The sequence below is a fragment of the Apis mellifera genome, linkage group LG8, assembly GCF_003254395.2.
Source record: "Apis mellifera strain DH4 linkage group LG8, Amel_HAv3.1, whole genome shotgun sequence".
Lineage (NCBI taxonomy): Eukaryota > Metazoa > Arthropoda > Insecta > Hymenoptera > Apidae > Apis > Apis mellifera.
The window spans coordinates 9806464-9833876 of NC_037645.1; the positions used below are offsets into that span (position 1 = coordinate 9806464).

Below are 27413 nucleotides of genomic sequence, written 5' to 3' on the forward strand. Positions count from 1 at the left end.
TCGATTTAATCATTTCATATTATTTCTTACTTCCTTAAACTTAGTAATAAAACTACATTAATAATTCGTAATAAAGATAACGATCGTTTTTTTCCGTGAAGTTATTCACGAATGTGACAACATTTTGTTTTTTTTCTCGTTTCACTCGCGTATCGTGGGCAAAATGACAGGAATTCCCTCGGGGTTGAAAATGCGCGATGCAATCTAAATCCACGATCACCATCAACCACGAGAACGACGCCGATGAATCGATGGAAGAGTCTGTCTTCGAGCAGATATGCGACACGATATTCGTTCTGATACCCGAAGGTTTGTTCAACTTTCAAAATTCTTTTTTTTTTTTTCTTTCTTTCTTACATCCATAAAGGAAAACATTGACAAATTTGAAATTACAGTGCCCCATTTATGTATATACACAGATATAAAACTTTTTATTTTAATCTCCATTATTTTATTAAAGCGTACGATAAAATAAAAATTTGAAATATTTTTGGAACAGGTCCATCGATATATATATAAAAAAAGAAAAGATAAATGGAGTTCTGTAAACAAAGAATTTCCATCAAAGGTTTTCATAAATCGATTATTAAATTGTAATTAATTTTATATCTATAACTGACGACTGTAAACTGGCCATAGATACGTATTTATGATGGGATTCTATGATAGTGCCGCGACTGAAGCAGCTGTTTCTAAGTTGGAGTCAGCTAGGCACCGAAGACAGAGTACAATTGGACGCCAAAGTGGCCAACTGGTGTTGTCCTAACAGAAGGCAGCTTTATAAACCTTTGCAAGAGGCTTTGGTTCGCTGGGAGACTGTGCAGGACACTCAAGGTTGTTATTTATAACCAAAAATTATTAAAATTTTTAAATAAAATTCATCCTTTAATTTTAAAAAAAAGTTAAGAATAAAATTTCATTCGAATTCAATCGATATGCATTATCGATTCGAGACACGATATTATATAATTTATTCATGAATTGAATAGGTGCTCCCGGTTGCGAGCCAGGTATGGTCTCCTTTTCCTGCGATCCTCAGTTGGAGGAGGAATTGGTCAGCGTCATATACAGCCTAGAACTGTTGTTCACGAAAAATCGAAAGGGTAGAGAGATCGACATGGATTACGAGGTCGGTCGTTGCACAGAGCTGAGGAGGGAGATGTCTTTGAACCTGAACTACGACGGCACCCTGCGCTCCATATTGAGCCCAAAAGACAAAACGCCTCATTCCGTGCACAGTTGCAGTTACATCGCCGATTTCAAACGATCTGACGAGGATCTAAGCGGTTACCTGACCAATTAAGAGACCAAAGAATCGAATGATCGATCGAACATTTTTTATCCCTTTATACTTTACTTTACTTCTCGACTTTCTGCTGATGAATTTCCTTTTTTTTTTTTCTTGGAAAAATTCTGCAAATATAAAGAACGATTAGATTGTTTTCTCCTTTCTGAAATGGAAAATTTTGTTCGGTTCCAATCCTGGAATGAATATTCTTCTTCTTCACTAGGCAATAGAATACGAAGTGACAGTCGATAGATGATTTAGGGAATTAGGAAGGGTAATTAGATTCTAATCTCTCTTTCTCGAGAGAGAGAGAGAGAGAAAAAAAAATATTATCAAAGAGATATGCGTGTCTCTCTTACGAGGATGAAATTCTAAGAAATAATCGGGGATAGTTAGTAAGAGATAATTAATTTCTTCTTCTTTTTTTCTAAAAATAGGTATACTTCTTTTTATCTCCCCAAATATACCTGTTTCGCGTCCTTATCATTGGTATATATATGGAAAAATATGTCTGATCTGATTTAAGAAAAAAAAAAAAAAAATCATAACACGTTGTTTGCATTTTTTTTTCTTTTCAGAAAAACTTATATTATTGTAATAAATAAGGATTAAAAAGTATATAAGACGACGAAGAGATTATATATATATATATATATGATGATCCATGATTAATGAAAAAAATTAGTGACATAAAATATTTTATTAATCATCAAGTTATAGAGTCAAGGTGTACGAGCATACATTCAAATAATACAAGTCAATCATTTTTACAACGAAACGATTCAAACGTAGATACGCAACAAAAGGTGTACGTCCGGATCACAAATGTCGTTCAACTAACTCGATTTCGCCGCATCATTATTTTATATAAATCATCATCATCATCGTTTATCATCCCTCCTTTATATTCCTCGATTTTTATTCGTTTATTTATTTGTTAATTTTTTTTTTTGTTCATTTTCTTTCCTCTTCTTCTCTATAATATAATTATTACACAGCAATAATAGGTTCAGGATGAACACCGCTCCTTACGAGAGAGAGAAAGGTAGACGTTATACAATACGTGTGTACATGTGAATTAACCTTACGCGCTTCACGAGAGCAAGGAACACCCCTCAAGACGTGTGCAGAGACATCCGTGCCTAGAAGAATTGATCGCAGAAACATTTATCCTTGTGTATAACAAAATAAGGAATCTGCAAAGTGTTGTATCGATCGCTCGAATTGAAATCACCCTAATTTATGAGCTGTACAACACGAGGAGGAGGAGAAGAGAAAAGATTTTGCAAATTTTCCACACGCGGACGCAACGTCTCTGCGAGCAACGCCTCTGAGCCAGTACACGCCTTCGCAATCTCTCAATTTCTTCATTCGAACTCTATATAAGTGTTGTTTCGGACTATTGTATGCAGCTTTCGGCTAACGCAAATCCGACGGGAACGTAGCTCTTTTTTTTTTTTTTTCCTTTTCTTTTCTTTTTTTCTTTTTTTTCCTTTTTCTTATTCTTTTAATCATTTACAACACTCGTTTTTTCCTCTTTTTCATATATATATATATATATATTTTTTTTTTATTTTTTTTCTTCTTTTTCTTTTTATTATTTACAGAATCGCTATTCGATTAAAAACCGGACTGATTTCTTTTTTCCAACGAGTTGCTTCCTTTGCGGTCCTCGCGATCAATTTCGTTCTCCTTCGAAATGCCAAAAGAAAGTTGAGTCGTGAACCAAGTGGATCTTGGAAATGATGATGGAACCCGGGTTATTCCAGATCACGTTGGGACGCCGTTAAGTACTAAGTCGAGAGTTGGCTAACGAGTGGAGGGAGGGAGGGAGGGATCGAGAATAACCGAAATTCCTTCCAAATTTCTATTTTTTTTTTCCTTTTTTTCTCTTTTTCTTGTTTTTTTAACTTTTTTTTAACTTTTTTTTTCTCTCTCTGAATATCTCCATCTTCTCTTCTTCTCTTCTTTTCTTTAAATAGAAAAATTCCCCGAATTTAGGACCACAGAGGAGAAAAGTTTCCTGCTTGAAACATTGATTTAGTTAGCTATTCTCCTTGCGGAGAGGAGAGGGTCGTCCGAAGTCGAATTCAGTTTGAATCACAGCTGTCTGTCAACTATCATCCAATAGTTTGATTGGACGAGGTTATTCTATTGCTACTAGTTTTGTCTTGGACGATATCCAGCTTCAGGGACCAGCTGCTGGTGGAGCAGCTCTCAGGAGAGAGAGAGAAACTATTTCCAGGCAGTGGAGGGTAAGCGTCCTTGCCTAGAGAGTTGGCTAGCAACGATTTCTGAATTTATTATCATCTTCATCCAAAACGATGATTGCTGGCTGAGTTTTGAACGACCGGGTGTCGCCTGGTGGTGGATGGTTTCTTCATAGAAGAAATCATCTGAGGGAGGTTAAGGGTTTTATTAATTAATTATCACGATAAGGGAAACAGGTATTGCACAATTTTCCAATACCTGAACACGAACACGCTTCGTCCACAAACACGCGGCCCTGATAAATTTTTCTATTTATAAGTCGTCCAATTCGGCCGACACCCGAAATCTCTTCACTCCCGACCTGCTCCACCTGTCCGGCCTTAAGGACACTTGTACGTGAACTCTGGTTCAATCTCGTCAACGTGATGATAACGATATAAGCCGACCATCGAATAATGCAGACTGTTTCATCCCGTCCATTGTAATTAAATCTGCTTCTCCGTGCTTAAAAACTGATGGAAATTGGATTATATAATCGATCGATTGATTCTTTCTCCCTTTCTTTCTTTTTTTTCTTCTTTTTTTTTTTTTTCTTTTTTTTCTTTTTTTTCTAGGTCAACAGTCTACCCTGAGCAGTCTGAGGAGTTCGAAGAAAAACTGTTCGATTAAAAATTTCTTTCTATGTTATCAGTCATCCAGGTACAAGTATCTTCAACAATTGAGGCTCGAGTGGACGACCAATCGAGTGTGTGAATGAAAAAAATTCCCCCCGCCTCGATTTGGCCAGGGCAGCTTGCACTATGTTTTCTTCCTTTTTTTTTTCTTTTCTTTTTTTTTTTTGGTTTTTTTTTTCCTTTTTTTTTTTTGTTTTGTTTTTTCATTCATCCACGAGAAGCGAATACTTGTTGAAATGCGCTATAACGCGCATCAGCTCTATGTATATATATATATATATATTGTGTATATATATATTGGAAATTGATTCTGCAGCTGGAATCTTAGTTGCAGCTCTGCCTCTATCTCTCTTTCTCTTCGATCGATTCGTTCGTCTTCTTCTATCTTATATTAGATTTATAACGATTTTCGTGTGAAAACGAATCGAGGAGAACTCGAGAGAGAAGAACTCTGTTGTCCGTTTGTTTTTCGCTTTCAATCGCTTCGTTCATTCACAAGACACGTCTTTTTATTTTTTTTCGTCATCTAAAACGTTACGTTTAATAAGTTTTTTTTCAATCGATATTATTCAGTTGACAGTACCATATACCATGTGTGCCGCTGAATAAATACAGTGTCCGATTGATAGCGATTTTTCTTCTTTTTATTGCTTAACGGTTCGTGGCGATATTCAGACGGAAGGACACCATGAGAGACGAGAACGGTACAGTAACGCCGCCAACCGGCGTTTTCTACGACTATCAGCTGTCTTCAGAGCTGTCTCAGAGAGCTCGCACGTGACCTATTAACGCTAGTGGTTCGTCCATCTCGTCGTCCGTTGTGTAATTTTATCGTTTTTTTTTTTCCTTTTTCTTTCTTTTTTATTTTCTAAACGGGTCGAGTCTACGGTTGAAAGTGTCCAGCTAATGAACTAATCGTAACCTAAAAAAAAAAAAAAAAAAAAAAAAAAGAAAGCGTGGTCCCGAAAAAATGTGTGTTTCTGGCATTTCAATCAGCATTCGAAACCGACTGCCGCCGCAAATTGAACGTGGACCGGTCCGTGGAAAGAAACAAAAATGGCGGCTCGCTTGCCGCGACTTTCGAAGAAGGGAAGAAAGAAACGGAGGGAAGAGGGGGTAATCAGGGTGGGTTATTACGCTAAAAATTATACGTTAATAAATCCTGTCTGCTATACATAGGCGCATGAGTGACAGGTTGTAAACAACTTAAATAGAAACTAAACGTTAAACATACGAGTAAAAACACATTTGCCCATAACTAAATAGAGGCTAAAAAGTATACACACGATCCAACCGAGTATCATACACGCGTCATTATACACGAGATATTCTACAACGAGACTCTCTCTCACCGTGGACCAATCGGCTACGTTTCAAATACTTTCTTCCCTTTTTTGTATCGTATATTTTATTTTATTTTTTTTTTTCCTTTCTTTCCTCAGACGACGTTTCTTCTCGATTAGCAGAAGGCATCAAGCTCGTAGTATCAAGTTTGTCGAAGAAACAATTGTTTTTCTTTTCCTTATTCTCGTTTCACTCTATCGTTCGCTTTCTTCGTAATAATATCTCGAGAAAAACAATCCTCGAGAGGCAATAATTTCGAAGAGGCAAATATAGGAGCAAATGTATAAAACACGATAAGGAAGGACGCCATGACGCCATTATTTTTCTATTCTCTTTCTTTCGTTTTTCGAATTAATATTTGCACGCTTTGTCCATTCTTTTTTATCGACTTGACCTTTCCTCTCGCTATCCAATTCGCCTTTTCACGTTTATCATTATTCAGTTTTATACATTAGGCATAATAATTGATACATATATATATATATATATGCTGAATGTAGGCTGAAAGTAACGCTCGATGAACACTTAAATCTCAATCGCCTGAGCTGAATTTTAAAACGCCAGAAATCGCGTTTTTTTTTCTCTCCGGGAAGAAAGTATTTGAGTACACCTTGGCCTGAGATCGAATGACTAGCATTTCCGGTTGTTGTTTGCGCCACTGTTCTGGATACGCAAGCGGTCCTGGCGGCGTGGCCGCTTGCCTTTTACACTGAACACCTCCCTCAGTTTGTTACTCCTCTCCAGACGGCCTCTCTTCAACGCTTGGGTAGACCTCTTCTCGAAAACCTGCGCACAATTTCAATTTACAATTCAATCGAAATTATCCAACACACACACACACACACACACACACACACACACACACACACACACACACACACACACACACACACACACACACACATATATATATATATACAATAATTCCTTTGAAAACTTCTCCTCTCTTTTTTCTTTTTTCACAATTATCATGCACACGTATATTAAAACTCTACAATTTTCTACGCTTTTCTCCTCGTTTCTGACTATCAGAATCCGCTGCGTCTATTTTTAACTACAGATACCGCCGACCGAGAGGAGGAGACAAAGTGTTTCACCGCAGCGTCCCTCGACGCCGATTAACCGTAATATTATCGTGCAAATTAAAAATACGAAAAAATTGCTTACTTTCTGCGAGGCCGAGCGAAGCTGGGCTATCCTCTTCTCGGTTCGGGCGCGATCGACGGCAGGTCTCCCATCGTGGATGGCCGGTCTTCTGCGGGTTGCTTGCCGCTCGTCCTCGCTTCTCCTCGGGCTACGTTCCGGCGGAGCGACGGTTGCCGCGGTGTCCGGGGCGCTGGAGACCAGGTCGGGCAGAACGTCGTCCTCCCCGACGACGACGTCCTCCGACGCGTCAGGCGTGGGCGGTGGGGTTTCGGGGGCGACCGGAGACGCTGTGGCTCGGTACACGGACATACTGGGATGCTCTATCAGCAGGTCCTCTAGCGGTGATGTTTCTACGTTCACGGGGCCCGCCCGTGTGAAACATGCGGGTGGCGTTACATACCACGACTCCTCCAGCGCCGTCGCGCCCTCAACTGTGCAATTGAAACACCACAGATCTCAGTCTCGGTTCGATAAGAGGTTAGGATATGCAATAACGCTTTTAACTCGAGCTCCATCACTTTTACGCAATCGATGATCGAGCAATATTTAAAATAGGAAACTTTGGAACTTTTTTATCGCAACCACGAAACGCAATTACTTTTGAATTATCGGTGAAAATTGTTTCGCGATAAACGAGTGACACGTTTTAAAAATACATTTTAAAACATTTTTTTTTTTTTTTTAAGATTTATTACCGATTGTATTCGTATTATCGATTGTTCTCAAAAATAAGTATCATTAGTCTATATATATATATTGGGTTGGCAACTAAGTAATTGCGGATTTCACTCATAGATGGCTTCAGTTGAATTTTTAGGTTTGCTGGCGTAGTCCAAATGTGAAACACATTTTGTTATTTGATAGTTGGCAATTCAGCTGTCAATCAATAAAAAAAGTTTTTTGATCGGTTGCGTAGTTTTCGCAAGATTTTATATCTCGCTCAAGAAGAGAAGGTTAGATATCTATGAATCTAAGAATTCGTGAATTGTTCTCGAACTTGGAAAGAGTTACACGGTCAGCCGTGTCGAGATTCTATTGGGTTGGCAACTAAGTAATTGCGGATTTCACTCATAGATGGCTTCAGTTGAATTTTTAGGTTTGCTGGCGTAGTCCAAATGTGAAACACATTTTGTTATTTGATAGTTGGCAATTCAGCTGTTAATCGGTAAAAAAAGTTTTTTGATCGGTTGCGTAGTTTTCGTTTGGCGTTCGTTGAAAAATGGAAAATCAAAAGGAACATTATCGTCATATTTTGCTTTTTTTATTTTCAAAGGGAAAAATGCATCGCAAGCTCGCAAAAAGTTATGTGCTGTTTATGGCGACGAAGCCTTAAAGGAACGGCAGTGTCAAAATTGATTCGACAAATTTCGTTCTGGTGATTTTTCACTCAAAGACGAAAAACGCTCTGATCGTCCAGTTGAAGTTGATGACGACCTAATCGAAGCAATAATCGATTCGGATCGTCACAGTACAACTCGTGAGATTGCAGAGAAGCTTCATGTATCGCGTACACGCATTGAAAACCACTTAAAACAACTTGGCTATGTTCAAAAACTCGATACATGGGTTCCTCACGAACTGAAAGAAAAGCATTTAACGCAACGCATTAACAATTGCGATTTGCTAAAGAAATGTAATGAAAATGATCCATTTTTGAAACGATTGATAACTGGCGATGAAAAATGGGTTGTTTACAACAATATCAAGCGGAAAAGATGGTGGAGCAGGCCACGTGAACCAGCTCGAACAACATCAAAAGCTGGTATTCATCGAAAAAAGGTTTTGTTATCAGTTTGGTGGGATTACAAAGGAATTGTCTATTTTGAACTCTTACCACCCAACCGAACGATCAATTCTGTTGTCTACATTGAACAACTAACGAAATTAAACAATGCAGTTGAAGAAAAACGGCCCGAATTGACAAATCGAAAAGGTGTTGTATTCCATCATGACGATGCAAGGCCACACACATCTTTGGTCACTCGGCAAAAATTATTGGAGCTTGGTTGGGATGTTTTGCCACATCCACCATATAGTCCTTGCACCATCCGATTACTTTTTGTTTCGATCTTTACAAAACTCCTTGAATGGTAAAAATTTCAATCGTACCTGATTCAGTTTTTTGCTAATAAAAACCAGAAGTTTTACAAACATGGGATTATGATGCTGCCTGAAAGATGGCAAAAGGTCATTGATCAAAATGGGCAACACATTACAGAATAAAGTTATTCAGTTCCATGAAAAAATTGTCTTTGATTTTCTAAAAAAAATCCGCAATTACTTAGTCGTCAACCCAATATATGTATGTATAATTTAATGTACACGAAATATTTAAAAAAGAAAAAAGGAAATAACAATGGTATCGATTTTCCATACTTCCCCCGTAACGTAAATACAAGACTAGCAAACATCCATCACCCCAAACATTTCCCTCCCCACGAGAGAGAAAACAATCGACCAAAAAGGCTGTACGTTGTATGGAGGCTCCGTAAGGAGTAATCGCGTTATTCATCGTCCAAAGACGACGCGTCTCGTTTTACACCCCCCTCGAAAGGGGACGGAAAGCGGGCGTCACTCTGGCGTGAGATGCCACTCGTTCTCTAAACGGGGTACACGTACACGCACACAAGCACGCACACGTCGAATCGGCCTTTCGAATTTCATGGTCCAAGGGGGAGGGGGAGGGGAGAGAGAGAGGAAAAAAGGCCGATTCATCGAGGTCTGAAACGTACCAGCACGGTCAATGAGGATCCAGTCTTCGCCCTCAACCTCCACCTGACTGAGCCTCGCTATTACTGGAAGGGACTCCGGGCTTTCGTTATTGGACCTTTCCCGTGAATCTTGCGCGCCGGAGATATTACCTCCGAGTAAGTAGTTTGCCAAGCTGCTCAGCATCCTGACCTTCTTGCTCTTCAGCCCCTGTAATCCGAGCGAACGGTGGCCGTTCTAGGTGAAAACGTTCTTCATGCATCCATCCATGCCCCCCCACTCCCACCACTTCAGTTTCGTTTTGGACGATTATAAAGGAGGGGGAGGGGTGTGTATAACGCCTTGATGAAATTCGTGGTTTCAGGGGAAGGGAAAGAGAGAGAGAGAGAGAGAGAGAGATGCGTTCCGAGAAATTGACGAGAAGCCATTAAGTGATGCAAATGAGGCGGATGTTAAACGCGGCTCGTATGGCGTGCAGCCGCTGTTATTCGAAATTATATGAATAACGAATGAAATTTTACTTATTATTCATTTATTCATTTATTGCAAGGTTGTCGCTTCGGTTTAATAACTCGGTTTCAAACTTACTTTTCGAATAATTCTAACTGAAAACACGGTATTTCACTTTCCATTGAATTTCAATCTCGAACTTATTCTACTCGATATTTAAAGAAGCTGAAAATTTTGGTTGCGTGTGTATATATAAATGTGTGTATTTGTATCGTCGGCTCGGGTCGGGTCGGGTCCTCGAAAGTATCCCCTGACGGGAAAGATAAATATCTTTTCCAAGATTTTCGGGACGAGTTTCTTTTTCGACAAAACTAATCTCGAAATACGATTAGGGGTTCTGGAAATCTTGGAAAAACCGACCCAAAAAACCGCAGATATTTTTAGATCCTCTAACCGACATCCTTAAGTTACAAATTCGAAAGTAAAACCGTCTTTGAACCTATCTACTATACGTCCACAGTTAACTGAACTGTCCAATGTTATATATATTTTTGACGAAAAACAGCTCTGGATAGTTTTACTCTCAAATTCATATCCTTAGAGAGACAGAGACGGAGAGACAGACACAGAGAGAGAGAGAGAGACGCAACGGACAAATTCAAATAGATTCCGAGGTGAATTCCATAAAGAAACAAATGTAGTTTGTTTTTTTATCGTACAATGGAGCAAAGTGCGTAGCGGTATGAATCGTCTACTATCGGGCCCATGGTCACCATGTTATAATTATCGTTGCGCGTGCACGGAGGATGATCAACGGTATGGTATGGTATTACGTAAGAAAATGGCTGTGGTGGACACAACCGCGGTAAATTGAACACGGGCCGATTCCGGTGGCTTTAAAGGCTGCGTTTAAAGATATTTCTTTTTTTTTTTTTTCGTAGCATACCTCTTGACGATCGTGAGCGTGTATCGCGAGAGAGGCCTTGTAATTGCCTTTACGACCGTTGCGCAATGGAAAAACGCGGGCCGCGCGTGAGAACGGTCGGTTCGCTTCCCCGCAAATGGGACACCGATGCCTGCGTTTCTGCTATTTATCGAGCCACTAGCGTCAACACTGTTGCACGCTGTTGTTTACTTGTTTCGCCAGTAGTTCTCTCTGCTGGCAAATTGTCGTTCGCTGCCGCGCCCCCCCCCCCTCCCTCCCTTCCTCCCTCTCCAGCCCAAGAACCGCCAGAGCCAGAGCATAGGTTTCCATAGGATTGGACGGAGACTTTTCGCGTGGATTCGAAAACTTCTTCAACCGTTGCGGAGACGTTACAGATGTCGCGTCGATCGAATACTTTTTAAACTCGCCACGCTGTAAATTACTGTAAATACTTGGTATTATGCTATTACTATAAATATCGTTGACGAAGAAAATTCTTTCGCGTCGAGTATTTTTCGAGGAGAGATAGGTTAGGACAATGGATAAAATGATAATAGGATTGGATGGAAATTTTTTTCGTAATTCTTCTTCGTAGAGGCGATACTCGATAGAAGTATTTTTGAGGAGGGGTTTTTACTCGAGTAGTGTGGAATGGTTAGAAATGATGCAACTGATAGCAACTGATAGGAAATATTTTTCGTAATTCTTTGCAAGACGATACTTGGTAGAGGTGTATGAGTATTTTTGAGGAGGGATTTTTACTTTAGTAATAAGTGGAATAATTAGACGAAATGACGCAACTGATAGCAACTGATAGGATTGAATGGAAATTGTTTCGTAATTCTTTGTAAAAACGAGACTTAGTAGAAAGATAATGTAATAGATTACGCGATAATTGAATATTTTTATAATTAAATGTCTACGTAACGAGAAAGAATTTTTTAAATATTCCAGAGTAACAATTTTCGATTTAAATTTTATAGAAAACGAAGTTAGTATATATTTTCTTTTCGACTCGAATTTAAAAAAAATAAATATCACGAGCAGATAAAGTGATTAAAATTATACGATTTTAATTGCATTTGACCTATATTCTCAACTGTAATAATTTTATCTCTATATAGTTTTTCTCTTTTTTTTTTTTTTTTTAATGGAAATGTAACACTCACTGCATTGTGCATTTGAACGTATTCATACCACCAAGGTATAAGCGAATAAATAGAGCGTCTGTTCGCAAACAAACTATTTTTTTTTTTTTTTTTTTATCATAATCGTTACAAGTTAAACGCTTGTGTTGTTCGTAGCCTTCGCTCCTTTGCATTTAAAGTGACATTAATTAAGGTAAAACTATAATGTAAGCTAAAACTATTATAATAATTACAATCGTGTTAGTTATATTTCTTTTACAATTTCAAACATATAAACCGATAATTTTAATAGTATTGTTTTAAAAAAAAAACATTTGCGCACATACACACTCGGAGAGAACTGGTTTGAGAACCAATTTTGTGATTAAAAAGTTGTAAAAAAAAAAAAAAATAAACTCTACAAAATAATTACTCACAACACGACACGACGAGAAATCCCTTTTATTCACAAAGGGCTACACAGCCAGCTGTTTTTTCACCCGATCGTCTTATTGCGCAAACCGATTTGCCGCTCGTTCACTCGCTCAAATGACAAAACTAGACAAAGTGCAACTGAACGTACCAAAAGTCCAACGATAATTATCCACGTGTACAGAGCATCAGATAAGGCTGTATACACAAAAAAAACCAAACACAACTTTGCTATCCGGTTCAGTCACTTCGTGTAACGAAAAAAAAAAGAAAAAAAAAAATCTTTTGTTCTTCCTATTGTGCGTCCAGATCTCGTGCATACGATCTTTTTGAAAACGATTGGATCGTCGTTGCTACTAACTACATAATTTGACCCGGCGAGTAAATGAAACGAAAAAAAAAGAAAAAAAACAAACAAACGGAAGGAAATAATTAAAATACTCGCGCCACGATTATTTGTTTATCCGCTGATAACGCGAAAAGATTCGATAACATTCCACGCGAAACTCGTGTAGGAAACTACGTTCGTGTCCACTCGCCACGCTCAAATGATTCATGGACCAGCGAAAACGCGATCTGTAAACTGTGCTTGCTCATTATCGCGGTTAAACATCTGTTTTGCTAATTTCACCACAGATAACGGAACTGTGATGCAACGTGTTCGATAGGCTGGACTTCGATGTGAAATGTATGAAGGGGAGGGAAAGAAGAAGATGGGAAGGGAACAATAAATTGAAAATAAAACGGTCAGAGTTTTCTTGTTGTTGAATAAAATAGGAAAAAAAAAGGATGGAATCGATTAAATTGATGAAACGAGATGGAAATAGACTTATTTCCAAGGGATACGAATATTTCGTTTAAGAATCATCTCTTTTTTTAAAAAAATAAACTAACGCATACTTTGTTTTAACTCTAAGAAAAGATAAAATCATGTAATTCTACGGAAAAAAAAGTTGTTCGAGAAAGACACGTATATGGAAATTGTAAAATCACTGTGTTGCGCAAAAAGCGGTAAGCGAAGAAAAAAAAAAAAGAAGAAGAAGAAGAAAATATTCAACTTCCAACGTTAAAGTTACGTTAGGATTACGCGGAGTATTAACCTTCGAGTCACATTTTCATTCTTCGACTCGATCGATAATCCCATTAAAATTCCTAAACAACGATGCGAAACGAAATATTCCTCCGTTTCCCAATTAATGATATCTAACCTCGACTCGATGCCTCGACCGTGCAGCTACGCGAAGCACATAACCGCACGTTCTCAAATTATACGCTGCACGAGATTGTCGTAAAAGAAATAACGATAGAATATCTGCTTCTGCCCCGTTCCGCACGCGTTCCAAACTCGATCTTCTCCAATACCAATTTCGCCAAATACTCGATGCACATGTACGTGACACACGCACACACACACACACACACACGCGCACGCGTATATACTCGATGGGATCAGGGATCGGGTCGATCTCGACCGAGTGATTCGCGACGAATTCTTTTCGGGAGTGGGGGGGCGCGCGAATCGCGTGGCAATACAGGCGCGACACGAGTTCGTTTTTTCGCGAAGCAGTAAATATAAACGCGTGCATCGACTTTCCGCGTGTCTGCCATCATCGGTTATGCCACGCTTCGACGCAACGCGCGTGCACTTTATATACATAACAACCGCTGTTTAGTCAGTCTCGTTGTGTCTTCATTATGTTAAGTGTCTCCCCGCGTAATTATGTTAATAGGCAACGATTCGCTTTCGCGGCAATGATCCTTGGAATCACGTCGCCCCACGATTTCCCTTTTTTTCGTTGTTTTTCGTCCATTTCTCCTTTTTTTTTCTTAATGTTGTTACAATTTCAAATGTACGAATCAACGAAATACACGTTATTTCGTAATTATTAAACCGGATTAAGACAACTGTTGCGTTGAAATTAATAATATATATATAATGTGGAAAATCGGGAAGCGTAGATATACTCGCGAATAATGGTGGACGGATGACGATAGTACGATGATAGTTTTATCGACTTAAAAATGACAAAAATATGGCAACGGATGGAAATACGATTGACGGTTATCTCGATCGAATATTTTTGATATTTTTTATATAATTTAATATTTGAAAATGGATTGATTTAACGGTGGTGTGCGAGTAATTTTAGCCAAGTCGAGTTGTATTAAACGTTGACACAGTTAGTGTAATGACTATTATATGGTGAAATTGATGCTGTTGATGTTACATTATTTAACAACAGCAATATTTTTAATTGTATCATATATATATATGTATAATGGTATTAGAGATTATATGCGTATAATGATAATCGAGCTAATTAATTAGGAATTCGATCGAATTGCTCGTTTTGTGATAAGTCTATGGTTAACGTGTTAAAGTTTGAGTTACATAACTCGGTTAATAAATATAGTTGAACGGATATCATAGTTAGTGGAAATACACTTATTTTAATGGACGTATCTCGACAATTAATCGGGAGGAACTGAATGACGATACGATATATTATTCGCCAGTTATTTCCATCGTTATTTATTCTCCCGTTTATATTTTTCCCTCTTTGTTTCCTACCACCATTTTTTCATTAATCGTTCGAGTAAAATACACGTTATCTTGTTTTGCTTGGATATCGTGCGAATAACAAACGAGCTCCAGCTCCGCTCGCGTTTCTCGTGAATCATAATCAGACTAATCGCACTGGTTACCGTACAGCCTTATCGTTGCGTCAGAAAAGTCGCTGATTTCATCGCTACAATTGTAACTCGGTGATTATTACGACGAAACACCGTTTCAACCAACGTGTATTATCTCTAATATATATATAGGAATTTGTATTATCTATATACGAAGAAATATATATATATATATATATATCTGCCCTGTCATTGCATAGATTTATCTATAATTTTCACTTTAACCCCTGATCGTAATTAACAGTTTATTGTTTTTTTTTTTTTTTTTTTTCATTTCAAACAAGTTTGTATGAATAGAGTTAATTTGAGACAATTAATTTCATTATACACTATATATATATATAATTTTAAATAATAATCTAAACTTATTTGTATTATCTATATATGAAGAAATATATATATATCTGCTCTGTCATTGCATAGATTTATTGATAATTTTCACTACTGTTTTTTTTTTTTTTTTCATTTCAAACAAGCTTGTATGAATGGAGTCAATTTGAGACAAGTTAATCTGATTATATATATTTTTATATATTAATTTTCATTTTAACCCCTAATTGTGATTAACCCTTTACTGTTCTTTTTTTTTTTTTCATTTCAAACAAGTTTGTATGAATGGAGTCCATTTGAGACAAGTTAATTTCATACACTATATATATATAATTTTAAATAATAATCTAAATTTATTTGTATTATCTATATATGAAGAAATATATATATCTGCCCTGTCATTGCATAGATTTATTGATAATTTTCACTACTGTTCTTTTTTTTTTTTTTTTTTTTTTTCATTTTAAACAAGCTTGTATGAATGGAGTCAATTTGAGACAAGTTAATCTGATACACTATATATATTTTTATATATATTTTTATATATTAATTTTCACTTTAACTCCTAATTGTGATTAACCCTTTACTGTTCTTTTTTTTTTTTTTTTAATATCAAACGAGCTTGTATGAATGGAGTCAATTTGAAACAATTAATTTCATACACTATATATAATTTTAAATAATAATCTAAACTTATTTGTATTATTTATATATGAAGAAATATATATATCTGCTCTGTCATTGGATAGATTTATTGATAATTTTCACTTTAATCCCTGATTAACAGTGATTAACAGTTTTTTTTTTTTTTTTTCACTTTAAACAAGCTTGTATGAAGTTAATCTGATACACTATATATATAATTTTAAATAATAATCTAAATTTACTATAACAGTTGAAGATAGTGAAGATAATATCTAATAATGTCAAAGAAAATAGAAGAATTTCTATTTCTAATCTTCCTGTACATAACAAATTTCCTTATTTGATAGAATTAAATTGTACGCTATTGTACAGAGGAAATATCTTTTTGTAAACAGAGCGAGATACCAAATATAAAGAGGGAAGAAAGATTTTTTTTTCCTGGAATTACATTTAAGATTACTCGTCACGTGTATAGCGAACGTGCCTTTTAACATTTTGATCAAAGATCAACCTCTTCAGACCCTTATCAATAATCGCATTAATCAAAGTTCAATAACGAATGTTCATTTCTACGTGATGGAAACTAGACATCCAAAAAATTCTAAGCCTATATTATACACTTCACCCCCTAAATCTTTTGTCCTTTTCACTTTTTCTTAACAAAGGTGAATATTTATCCTTTCCTTTTTTTCCCTCCTCTCATTTTTTTAGAGTCTAAATCAAGCAGAATATTCCTTTCCAAGCCAATTTCCAAGCAAGATAACAAGGATTTATTGACATCGATAATACCCTCTCGCTTGCAGAAACAAAGAGCCCTTAACTTTTCTTACATGCCTCTTCGACAAAGATTCTTTCTTAATGCCTAATCTTATTGCCAATACAATGGACTTCTTTCTTTTAGAAATTAAGCTTAATCCCGCTCCTAATCGATAACAAATTTCCAATAACTCTCCAATTCCACAAACACTGAGAATTTGAAGAAATCAAATCGTTCTCGATTCCACGAAAGAAGAGAAATTCTGCTTTCCAATCATCAAACTGGCTCGATATTGCTAAGATTGCTCGTTAAGAAGAATCAAAATCTAGTGCCAGAAATATCATTACGAGGACATAAGTGTCCAAAACTGCAATTATTTTCGTTAATAATTCAACAGGCTCGAATCGAACGATTTGTTTGCAGCACGATAAGATCTCGAAATGGCTTGTAACTTGACCAGGAAAATCTTGGTACCGGTAAGGAAGTTGCTAATTGGCTTGATGAATCGTGATCGATAAATCCACATCACCGTGACGGGATAAAAAAATCGGGGTAAGATCGAGCCAAAAGTTGAAGAGGAGGGGAGGAACGAAAGAACGAATTTGTTATTAAGCTTCTTCTCCCTCGCTCCATTTATTACGTACAATTGTGTGGACACGTGGCGTATGATAATTGGCGAAAACAAAATTTGCATTAAATGGACATTATTATTTGCATACTGATGTAACGTATACTAAGATGGAAAGTGACATTGAAGATTCGAATTTAGCAGAAAAAAAAAATATTATCTGTTTGAAAAAAGAAGAAAAGGAAAAATATCATCTGGTATAATTTTATATATATATATATATATATATAATTATATGTAAATGAAGACACGCACAACGTGTCAAGAATTGCATAACGAATTATTTTTTCTTTTCTTCCTCGCTTATCGTTAAAATAATTGTTTTTTCTTTTCTTTTCTTTTTTTTTCCTCCCCCCCCCTCTCTCATAAGCACATAATACGAATCATTGTTAGATCATGACAATAAATATTTCCACTAATTATAAATTGTTATGGTCGTAGTAAAAAACGCGGCTCGTGTATATTATCGTTGCTCGTAGAGTCTAGAGTTGCAGCGCAAAATGCAGTGACTCATTGTGGAACTGGTGATTCAAGAAACGATTAAATGCGATTTTTAAGGCAATCGAAAAAAAAAACTCCCCTCCTCCTCTCGCTCGATGAATTCGAACGATTGTTTTTTTTCTTTTTCTTTTTCTTTTCTTTCCATCGAAGAGAAAAAGTTAAGTCTCTAAGTAAATAAATTTATATTATGTTCTTTTTTTTTTAATTATTTTCACCTCGAGATCTTTAATTGATAAATAAACAAGCTCTAATTAAATTAGAAGAAAAAAAAAAAAGAAACTGTTTTAGAGCTTCGTTTAGAGATGATCTATGAATCCTTAATAAAGACAAGTCAATGAAGATAATAGGTTAAAGTCTTTCATTGAACCAAAGCTTAAATTCTATCGAGGCTGACCTAATTACCAATTCAATTCCGATGCAATTGATGAGAAGATAATATCAATATCAAAATTCGAACAACAAATTTGAATCCAAATTAAATTTAAATAATCGTAAAAGTTATCGATTCGTTTGAAATTTTTCATCGCTTTTTTTAAATACTTTGATTTTATTATTTTTAAAACTTGTAAAACACATAAAAAAAATACTCATAAGGAGCAACACTCGAGGAAACGAACAATAATAAAATTCAACGAAACGTTTATTTAACCGTTTCAGATTAACGCCTAAACTCTTGGATAGGGAGAGGAGCCTACTACTACTAATCACCGATTCAACTCTAACGGTATCCAAGACAATCGTCATAATTTACGATTCTGGAAACTCCTCTTTCCTCTCCCGCCTCCCCCCCCCTCCCTTTCGAGATCATCATCGAAGCGCAAAGATCCTTCTCTAATAACGGGAGACCGTTGTATCATCACATGGCATCGAATCCATCTGTCTCGCTTTCCAAGAAATTTTCAATGAACTCTCGGTCGATTATACCGGCGGCGTCCGCCAAAAAAAACATTTCCGTTTCTATCTCGAAAAATTATGTAACACGTTCAGTTTGCATAACAAGCGGCGAGCTTGTTGGCATCTGTCGATGGAATTGCCGATTAAACGGGGTCAATGTGTTCCAACGAGCAACATAACCGCTGGAACGAAGAAAAGTATGTATTGTATCCGAATATAAGAGGAGGGGATAAAAGATTTTTGATCGGATTGGGAAATTAGATTTTATCCGAGGGGAAATTATTATTCCGTATTAATTAGAAATTAGATAGTGAAAAATTTGAAAGGAGATTTAAAAAAAAGTGTACATATTCTGAATCATCCCAACAAACGACAAAGGTTCAGGACAAAGACAATAAGAAGACTTTGGTAAGAGGATTAGGAGATTGAACAACAAACAATCCTCTAAAACCAACGAGGAGACTTGTCGATTATGAAATCTTTAACAGGGTTTGCGAGCTTTCTAATAATACTGCGCGACCGACGATTGATCAAAACAGAAGAATAATTTATTGAAGAAATTAAGAATTGTCGAAAGAGATTCGAAATGTTCGAAACGAAATTTGAAATGGAAGCATTTTGAGAATTTTCGATCGAAGCCTTCACCCTGAACTTCATTTCATTTAGAGTTCAAAAATAACCTAACGTTGAAATTTAATAGCGATTTGAACAATATCAAGGATTTCTATTACGTAAAATACACAGTTTACTCGAAGTTTCTAATTTTGGAAATAGTTTGGTAATTCAAATGCTGTAACATCTACTATATAACTTATTCAAAATATTATAATATGATTCAATTAATTAAAATTAATTAAATTTCAGATAAAAAAAAAAAATAAAATTTTATCCATGAAACGCATAACTTACCATTAAATATCAATCTCATAACTATAACTCTTCCATTATTCTAATATTAATGTAAACCGTGAATCTATCTTGATCCGCCAATCATAGCCAAGATCAGAGCTCGAAAATTCGATACAGAAACGGCGTTCCCATTAAGCGATATTCTTACCGAGCTAGTCACGATGTCGCCAATACAACGATCGTGGAATAAAGACAGCCAACAGAAAGTGACAAATAGCTTGAACGCAGAACGAGAGAATGAATAAGTGTGATGTTCCTCCTCCTCATATCTCTCTAGCGAGCAGTCCCACTCGTCAGAACTTCCTAGCCGTCCAAGTAAACAAACTCGTTCGAGGAATTAAGTATCGCGCGCACCAGAACTATCGAAGAAGCCAGAAACTGTTGGGTGTCGTTTTTTTTCGTGTCCATGTCTCAATTCGCGAGATGATATGTATCGATACGAAAATAGAGACATTAACTTGGATCACGCGTTCGCGAACGTTACACAATCCGAGTTCAGGAACTGGTCGTCTAGAAAGAATTAGTTGTTCTTATAGTGAAGAGAAGAGGAAGAAAAAAAAAAAGAAATGAACGTGGCATCGGTGACAACCACTGGTCTCGGTTGTCCTTGCACTTCCTAACAATCGTGCGTCGATCAAGCGGTCGGTTACCAAGTGTATTTCGCTGTCACTGCATTGTTTCGATCGAATTCTCCTGACTACTATACGTACATAATATATCCGCGTCTCTCAGTCCCATTCGCCGCCCATCCTTCCTCCTCTTTTCGTGCTCTATCGCCGTGACGCACACGAAACCACGGCTCTACATCTTCGCACTTCGATCCTGACCGCGTTACAAGGCCGCTCTCTGTCTTCTTCTAATCACTTTCACGAACTCTCGCGCCTCTATACGCGCTCGTGGCTGCTCGGTCGGTAAAATTGATCCCCTACGTCACAGCGCACACCACCGCTTTGGCACCGACCGATTACGTGTATAGTATTCTCCGAAAAAGCAAAGTTTCCGTGTATACACGCTCATAGACGCATACCTGCATCGAGAGGCACGTATACGTGCATACGTACGTACATACAAAGGAGACGCGCGTTCGAACTACCTCTGTGACAACGACCTTGATCTCGAATTCAGGCTTTCTTGTTCTCTCTTTCTCTCATCTCCATTTTCTCTCGTTTTCCCGCTCCCCCTTGACAATAATAGGAAACAAGTGAACAGTGCAGATTCGAATAATTTTCTTTCGATGTAATAATAATAAAGTAATTAAACGGAAAACCTACACACATACATATACACAGCAGAGACGACACTTGGTCGCACCACTCACGCACACGCATTCGTACTTCTGGCAGAGTAGTGAATCGTCCCTTCTCCCACGAACGAATATCCCTCTTTTCGTCCCGTTTCGTTACACACTCGATGTTCCTTCATTTCTTTCTATCTCTCTCTCACTCTCTATCTCTCTCACTCTATTTCTTGCTTCGTTACCGTTTCCCCTTCGTTGCACTCACTCACGGTATACACACCGTAAACGTAGAGATCAAGCGAAAAGGAACGAATAAACGAACAAACAGACAAGCCGTGTAAAGAAAAGTCTAGCGGCGTCCGAGCAATGTTTTATCTTCGACTATAACAAATGACGATTGTTGTCGCGTATATCGGGTTGCGCGAGATGCCATGGGGTATCGTTGACCCCTCAACGACACCGGACAGATACAGTTGTAATACGCGTAAAGAGAAACAAGTTTGTGTTGTATAGAGAAAGAAAGAAGAAGGAAGAAGAAGTGTAGTATGAAGAGAAAAGGATCCACTCGCCTGAACAGTGTTGCGTTTGAGGAGCCGTGGTAGCAACTGCCCGCAGTAATAGTCGTCAGCTGATTTCGACTGGCTGGCTGGCTGGCTGGGCAGTCAAGCCGTTGCTGAGGGGCGAGAGCTGAGGTACGGGCCAATGGTGGGGCGGCTTTAGCAGTGGGGAGGGCTTTTAAAGCGATATCAGGACCGTAGAATCGTGCGGAATCTCTGGTGCCTCTTCTGCATCGATCCCACTCTCGACTATCTTGCAAATCTGTTATCTAAGAAATCCAGACTTCAAAAAATTCTATAATCTGATAATTCTATAATTCTATAATCATTTGATAAAAAGTTATTAGCCATTTTTATCGTTTATATAAAATTTGTAAACAATTATTATTATTTACAGATAATCGTTTGTATACTTGGTCAATTTTTTTCTTTATAGATTAACTTATCAGACTAAATTAAGAGCGATAATTTTTAAAAGATATAAATGAGTTAATCAGGAAAAAGATATTAATACAAGAAACTAAGAAATCACCTCAAATGCAGGAAGTGGAAAATCAATGAAGGGCTCCGTGACTGGTAGTTAGTTTAGTTTCAAAGTATTCATATAAAATACGTAGTACATGATAATTTAGATTTAACTGTTATTATTTATATTACACAAAATATAGACATTATGTTCCTAATGAGAAATATGCTTATGTAATATTAATATCAAAAAACTTTGTCATAAGACTCGATCACAAAAATATAAAGTAAATGTTGATAATGTTTTTAAATTACGGGAATCGAAAAACAACGCAAAACGTATTTTAAGTAATTTTTATTTTTACGCTGACCTTCATTTTGGCCACTCAGAATTCACACCCGGACGCGTGCGAATAGCTTTTGCAACGTCAATTGACGTAACAACTATGTTTCGTAATTTAATATGTAGCACGTATTTTTATAAACGCGTTTATAAGATGAGTCCTCTTCGTCGAGATTGAAAATTTGACGAGGGGCCTTATAACTCATTGATTCGGCGGTGAGGAGAAATCATTGGTGGGGGAACGCTCAGCTGGGCGAACAGCTGCTGGTCGCTGTAAACGTTGGGATGCTTGGAAAACTTCCTTTTTACCCACTGCCTACAAAATTTCCATTTCATCACAAAAATTCCTACCCACCCTCCGTTTCATGGTATCGAAAATCTCCGCTACAACAGACAAAGAATTTCTACCTGAAAATCTATCCGTTTTCCATCCCTCGTCATTACGTTCCTCCGGAACAAAGTAGTTTCGTTTAGCCCGTAGCGACATCGCACTATAGTGGCAAGATGGCATCATATGTAGCAGTGTTTCTCAAAATGAAGTGAGGTTAACCAACCTGGTTGAAAAAAAAAATCAATGGTTGAAACGTCATTTCGAATAGATGAATTCTTGTATTTTGCTTTTTTAAATTGTAATAAGTCTAAGAAAAATTACATATTTATATAGATTATCTTAATTAAAAGCATTAAAAATATAAATATTCGATATTATAATTGTATCAAAGTTGGGCATCGTTCATTTAAAATAAAAATAATAAGTTAATTAAAATAAAAAAGATAAATAATAATTAAAATAACAATAAAAATTTAATAAGAATACAAAAGATATATCTAAATCTAAATGTTAATATAAACAATAGATCAAATTAAACATTGTAAATAATAAATATTTTTAAAAGTATTTAAAAAACTATATGGAATTAAATAATATAAAATATTTGTTAATAACAAATTTGTTAACAAAATCAAATATTTATTAAACAAAATTTTATAAAATGTATCATTCAAATAATTTCACTTAAAAAAAAATAAACGAACAAATAAAATAATATAATTTTATTTACATAAATATTTATAATATTTTAAGGTAATTAAATGCAATTTGTAACATTTATTTACTGGATGATCAGTATTTGTAAATCAAATATAATCTTATCATTGTTTACAAATGAGATTGAGAAGAGGTTATAATAGAATGCACCCATCACTTACTATATATACTGAATACATGGATGAACGTATAATGAAATAGGTGTAAAATTAAACGAAAATATATTCGAGGATTCGAATAATAAAAATGGATATTATAGAATGGATGAGATTAGAATACCACTGTTGAACAGTAGCATAGTGGCAGGCCAACTAGCATTGGAACGCCTGCGCGAGTCAATCCTGTCAATACTATTTGGGGGATCCCTCCATTTCCCTGTTGGATTGATACAAGTCAATGCACGACAGTAACCAAGCGTACACGAGAAACTTTTTGTTTTCTACGACCCAATATTGCATACTCCACTTTTGGCATTGATTTCCGGGAACCTTTATACTTCTCGAAAAATAAGTCAATGCTGAAATCTAGTGATCGAGTGACTTATTCTTTAATCCTCGAAAAATTTTGATTGCTAATTTGATTTTTGGAATTTGAAATATATCTTTTTATTTATTTAAATATAATTTGATTTTTATTTAAATATAATTTAATTTCGAAATTTGAAATAAATTATCAATAATTTGATTCCAATAATTCTTAACAATTGAAGTGATAATAAAAATTATTAATAACTTAATTGAAAAAAATTTACGCAATTAAAAAATAAATCAATGTTAAAAATTACTAATTAAATACTTTATTTTTTATTTTAAAAATTTAAGTTTTAAATAATTTGATTTTCAAAATGTATTTTCAAATGTATTTAATGTATTTGTAATTTGAATATAAGGGTATCTTAAAAGAAAAGGAAATGGATTTTTAATGTTATGTTACAAGATATATATATATATATATATATATATATATATAGAGAGAGAGAGAGAGAGAGAGAGAGAGAGATAATTAAGAAGCAGGGAAGTACGAAAATAAAATTACGATAAAAATATAATAGGGGAACTTATTTGAATATTCCATGGAAAAATTATTAATGGTCAAACATTTATACATAAAATTTAATAAGTATAAAATTTTGTAAAATAAAAAAAAATTTGAAATCAAATTATGAAGCAAACTTTCATTGGCAATATAAAAATAATGGAAATCATTAAAAATATTCTAAATCTTAAATTACATGTATAAATTATATTATTTCATTATTTAAATTGTAAATAAATCATTTATTTATATTTATACATATATAAACAGGATATTTATCAATATTAAATATAAAATATAAGAATTAAATTTTTCTTTGCCATATTCTTTACAGTATGACTAATACAAAGAATTTGGCACCAAGTTATATACATAAATTACTATTTAATATTTGCTACGAATTTGCATAATGTTAAAATAATTTCACTATCGTAAAGGAAGATATAAAAACATAAGCAAAATCATACCAGAGCCAATTTATTTATATAATATGATAATAAATATATATAGAATATTCATAAGACATATTTGAAAGATTGATTTTAAAGATTAAAACAAAAATTGATATACAAAAATATTTATTGGAATTTATTTATTAAATTATAAGTAATTTAAGTTTGCATTAGATAGACAGAATAAACCAATGTAATATAGATAAAACTGCCAGTAGTGTGATGAAGATAGAATCGTCTCACTGTTTTTGTTTTAAATAAGTTTATTATTCTGAATAATTAACTTTAATTATTAATATATATATATATATAATATATATATATAATTATTATTTAAATATACCTTTTTTCAATTTGAAATTATTTTATTTCAAATTAAATTAATTTTTACACGAAAAGTTTCGAGTAATATAACTTATGACTTTGTAATAATAAATTTAATTTCAAGCTTTATATTATATTTTTTCATTAAAAGTTTATTTATATATCGTGTAAAATAAATTCTACAAACTAGTTATGAATATATTCGCTTTAATATATAATTAATTTTTTCTATTATTTCGTTCGAATTTGTAATTATTATTTATCATATCATTATTATATCAATTATTATATCATATATTATTATAATTAATTATTATATAACAAATTTTATTATAAATATAAATAATAGATTTATTAGAAAGAGTAAAAATTAAAGAGTAAAAAAATTAATTATTTATAGGTATAAAAAATAATAATTATATTGATAATAAATATATGAATAAAAAATAATCAAAATAAAATATAATAAAAATAAAAAATAAATATCTAGTATTTTTCATTTTGAAGAATTCTTAATTTTTTTATAAAATTATTTACTTTCTTTTTATCTATTTTATTTTTCCATATTCCATTAATTTTAAAATGTGATCCAACAATTACTGCATTAGAAGACAAATAATTTTTTATATTTTTTGTTGTAATACCAGAACCAATAAGAATAGGTATATCAACATTTTGTTTAATTTCTGTATATAAAATGTAAATTTTTTATAAAAAATATAAATATAAAAATTGTAATTTAACTTAAAAAAATACCTATAAGTTCTGTTTCATTTGCTGGATAACCTGTAGCATCTCCTGTCAAGATTACTCCATCAGCTAAGAAAAATTTTGCTGCTTTTGCTGTTTCTAATACACTTACATCAGAAGTGATTGTATGTGAACTGTGGAATTAAAATGTCATTGATATTTTTTTATATTAAGCTAATAATAAATGTTAACAAATAAATTTCTTTCTTGAATTATTAAACAAATCACCTATGCTTTTTTTTAATATCAGCAAAAATAAGAATATCATCAGCATCAATTTGTTTTCTGTATCTCAATAAAGAACCAGCACATGCATCTGTAAATCCCTCATCTGCAATATGAGAAAAGACAAATCCTTCCGCTCTGATAAATTGAAAATTAGTTGCTTTTGCTACAGCTATTGCTTCTTTATTACATCCTGCTAAAATCTATTGATTATTGTTTTTTTTTCTTAAATTGTAAATATTAGATTCTCATGCGTTATGTAATTTAATAAATTTTTTTATTTATACCTGTATACCACAAGGTATATTTTTAGGTAATACTTGCTTAATTTCTGTGCAAATTCTAGTCATCATTGCTGTCGTTTCAGGTGTTAAATGTTCGGGTCTCATATATGGGTTGTCATGCATATTTTCCACTAAAATACCATCCTTTAAATTTAAATATTTAATTTATAAATTCTATAAAATTAATAAAATATGAATTTTTAATTAAGCTTACAATATCACAATCTCTATAGATTATTGTTTCCTTTATTGCATTACTTATAATTTGATTAATATTACCATTATATGAAGGTGTGCCTAAAAATATTATTTTACTATCACTTTTATAAAATGAAAAAATAATTATTAAATAAATCCAATAATTTATTATTAAAAAGATATTTTTTGAATCATAAATATATTATTGATTATTAAAAAAAAGCAAAATAAATATTATTTGTTATAATGTCTTTTATCAAAAAAATAACATAAATTATTACATTCACACTTTACAAGCAATAATGATAGAATCATTATATCAATTTTATTTATTGCATTCTTTTTAGAATATCAATTTTACATTGAGATTTATAATATATATTATAAAAAAATATAATATAAATTTGAATATAAATTTTTTATATATAAATGTAATATATTTTTTCCATTTTTATATTTTAAATATATATTTTTAAATTTGATTTATACCAGGCAAAGCACCAACGTGTACCATTCCAATCACGGAGCATCTTTCTTTCTTAAAAAATTTATAAAATTTTAACATATTTATATTATAATTGTTTTATTTTAAAGTCACTTTCAGAAATTATAATTTAAAATATAGATTTATAATTTATATTGTAACTATAAATCAATAATAATTATATTTCTTATTAAAAGAATAGACAGAGATAGAGTAAAAATGATAAAATCAGTGCCATCTTCAGTGTGTCGCAAATAAAACTTAGAAAGAAAGGATAAAAAGTAGTAGGAGAAGAGAATAAAAATAGAATAAGAATAGAAGAAGATAGAAAGAGAATAAGAATTGAC

At 34.3% G+C, this 27413-nt stretch overlaps 3 protein-coding genes across 8 annotated transcripts; 1 reads left to right on the forward strand and 2 right to left on the reverse strand.

The window, feature by feature from the left end:
- Nucleotides 1–27: 27 nt before the first annotated feature.
- LOC100577889 lies at nt 28–1830 on the forward strand. 2 transcript variants are annotated; one of them, XM_026442481.1, is made up of 3 exons: nt 28–309; nt 670–834; nt 990–1830. In XM_026442481.1, exons 1-3 carry the CDS (start codon nt 198–200, stop codon nt 1301–1303), a joined length of 591 nt encoding a protein of 196 aa, XP_026298266.1. In that variant the 5' UTR covers nt 28–197; the 3' UTR covers nt 1304–1830. The 2 variants fall into 2 exon arrangements, with proteins under 2 accessions (XP_026298266.1, XP_006568120.1); XM_006568057.3 differs by having other exon boundaries at nt 218–309; nt 640–834.
- Nucleotides 1831–3201: 1371 nt separating this feature from the next.
- Nucleotides 3202–21623, reverse strand: LOC725263 (tumor protein p53-inducible nuclear protein 2). 5 transcript variants are annotated; one of them, XM_016913469.2, is made up of 4 exons: nt 21471–21623; nt 9396–9582; nt 6685–7094; nt 3202–6303 (listed from the first exon to the last, which is right to left on the reverse strand). In XM_016913469.2, exons 2-4 carry the CDS (start codon nt 9556–9558, stop codon nt 6148–6150), a joined length of 729 nt encoding a protein of 242 aa, XP_016768958.1. In that variant the 5' UTR covers nt 9559–9582; nt 21471–21623; the 3' UTR covers nt 3202–6147. The 5 variants fall into 5 exon arrangements, with proteins under 5 accessions (XP_016768958.1, XP_006568121.2, XP_001121135.1 ...); XM_006568058.3 differs by lacking the exon at nt 21471–21623 and adding an exon at nt 20936–20957; XM_001121135.5 differs by lacking the exon at nt 21471–21623 and adding an exon at nt 20375–20869.
- On the reverse strand, nt 21273–27317 carry LOC413051 (uncharacterized protein F13E9.13, mitochondrial). Its single transcript, XM_396502.7, has 8 exons — nt 27072–27317; nt 26599–26681; nt 26388–26528; nt 26104–26303; nt 25882–26009; nt 25624–25811; nt 21471–21727; nt 21273–21282 (listed from the first exon to the last, which is right to left on the reverse strand). The coding sequence occupies exons 1-8, from the start codon at nt 27145–27147 to the stop codon at nt 21273–21275; spliced, it is 1083 nt and encodes a 360-aa protein (XP_396502.5). The 5' UTR covers nt 27148–27317.
- Between the last annotated feature and the right edge of the window lie 96 nt (nt 27318–27413).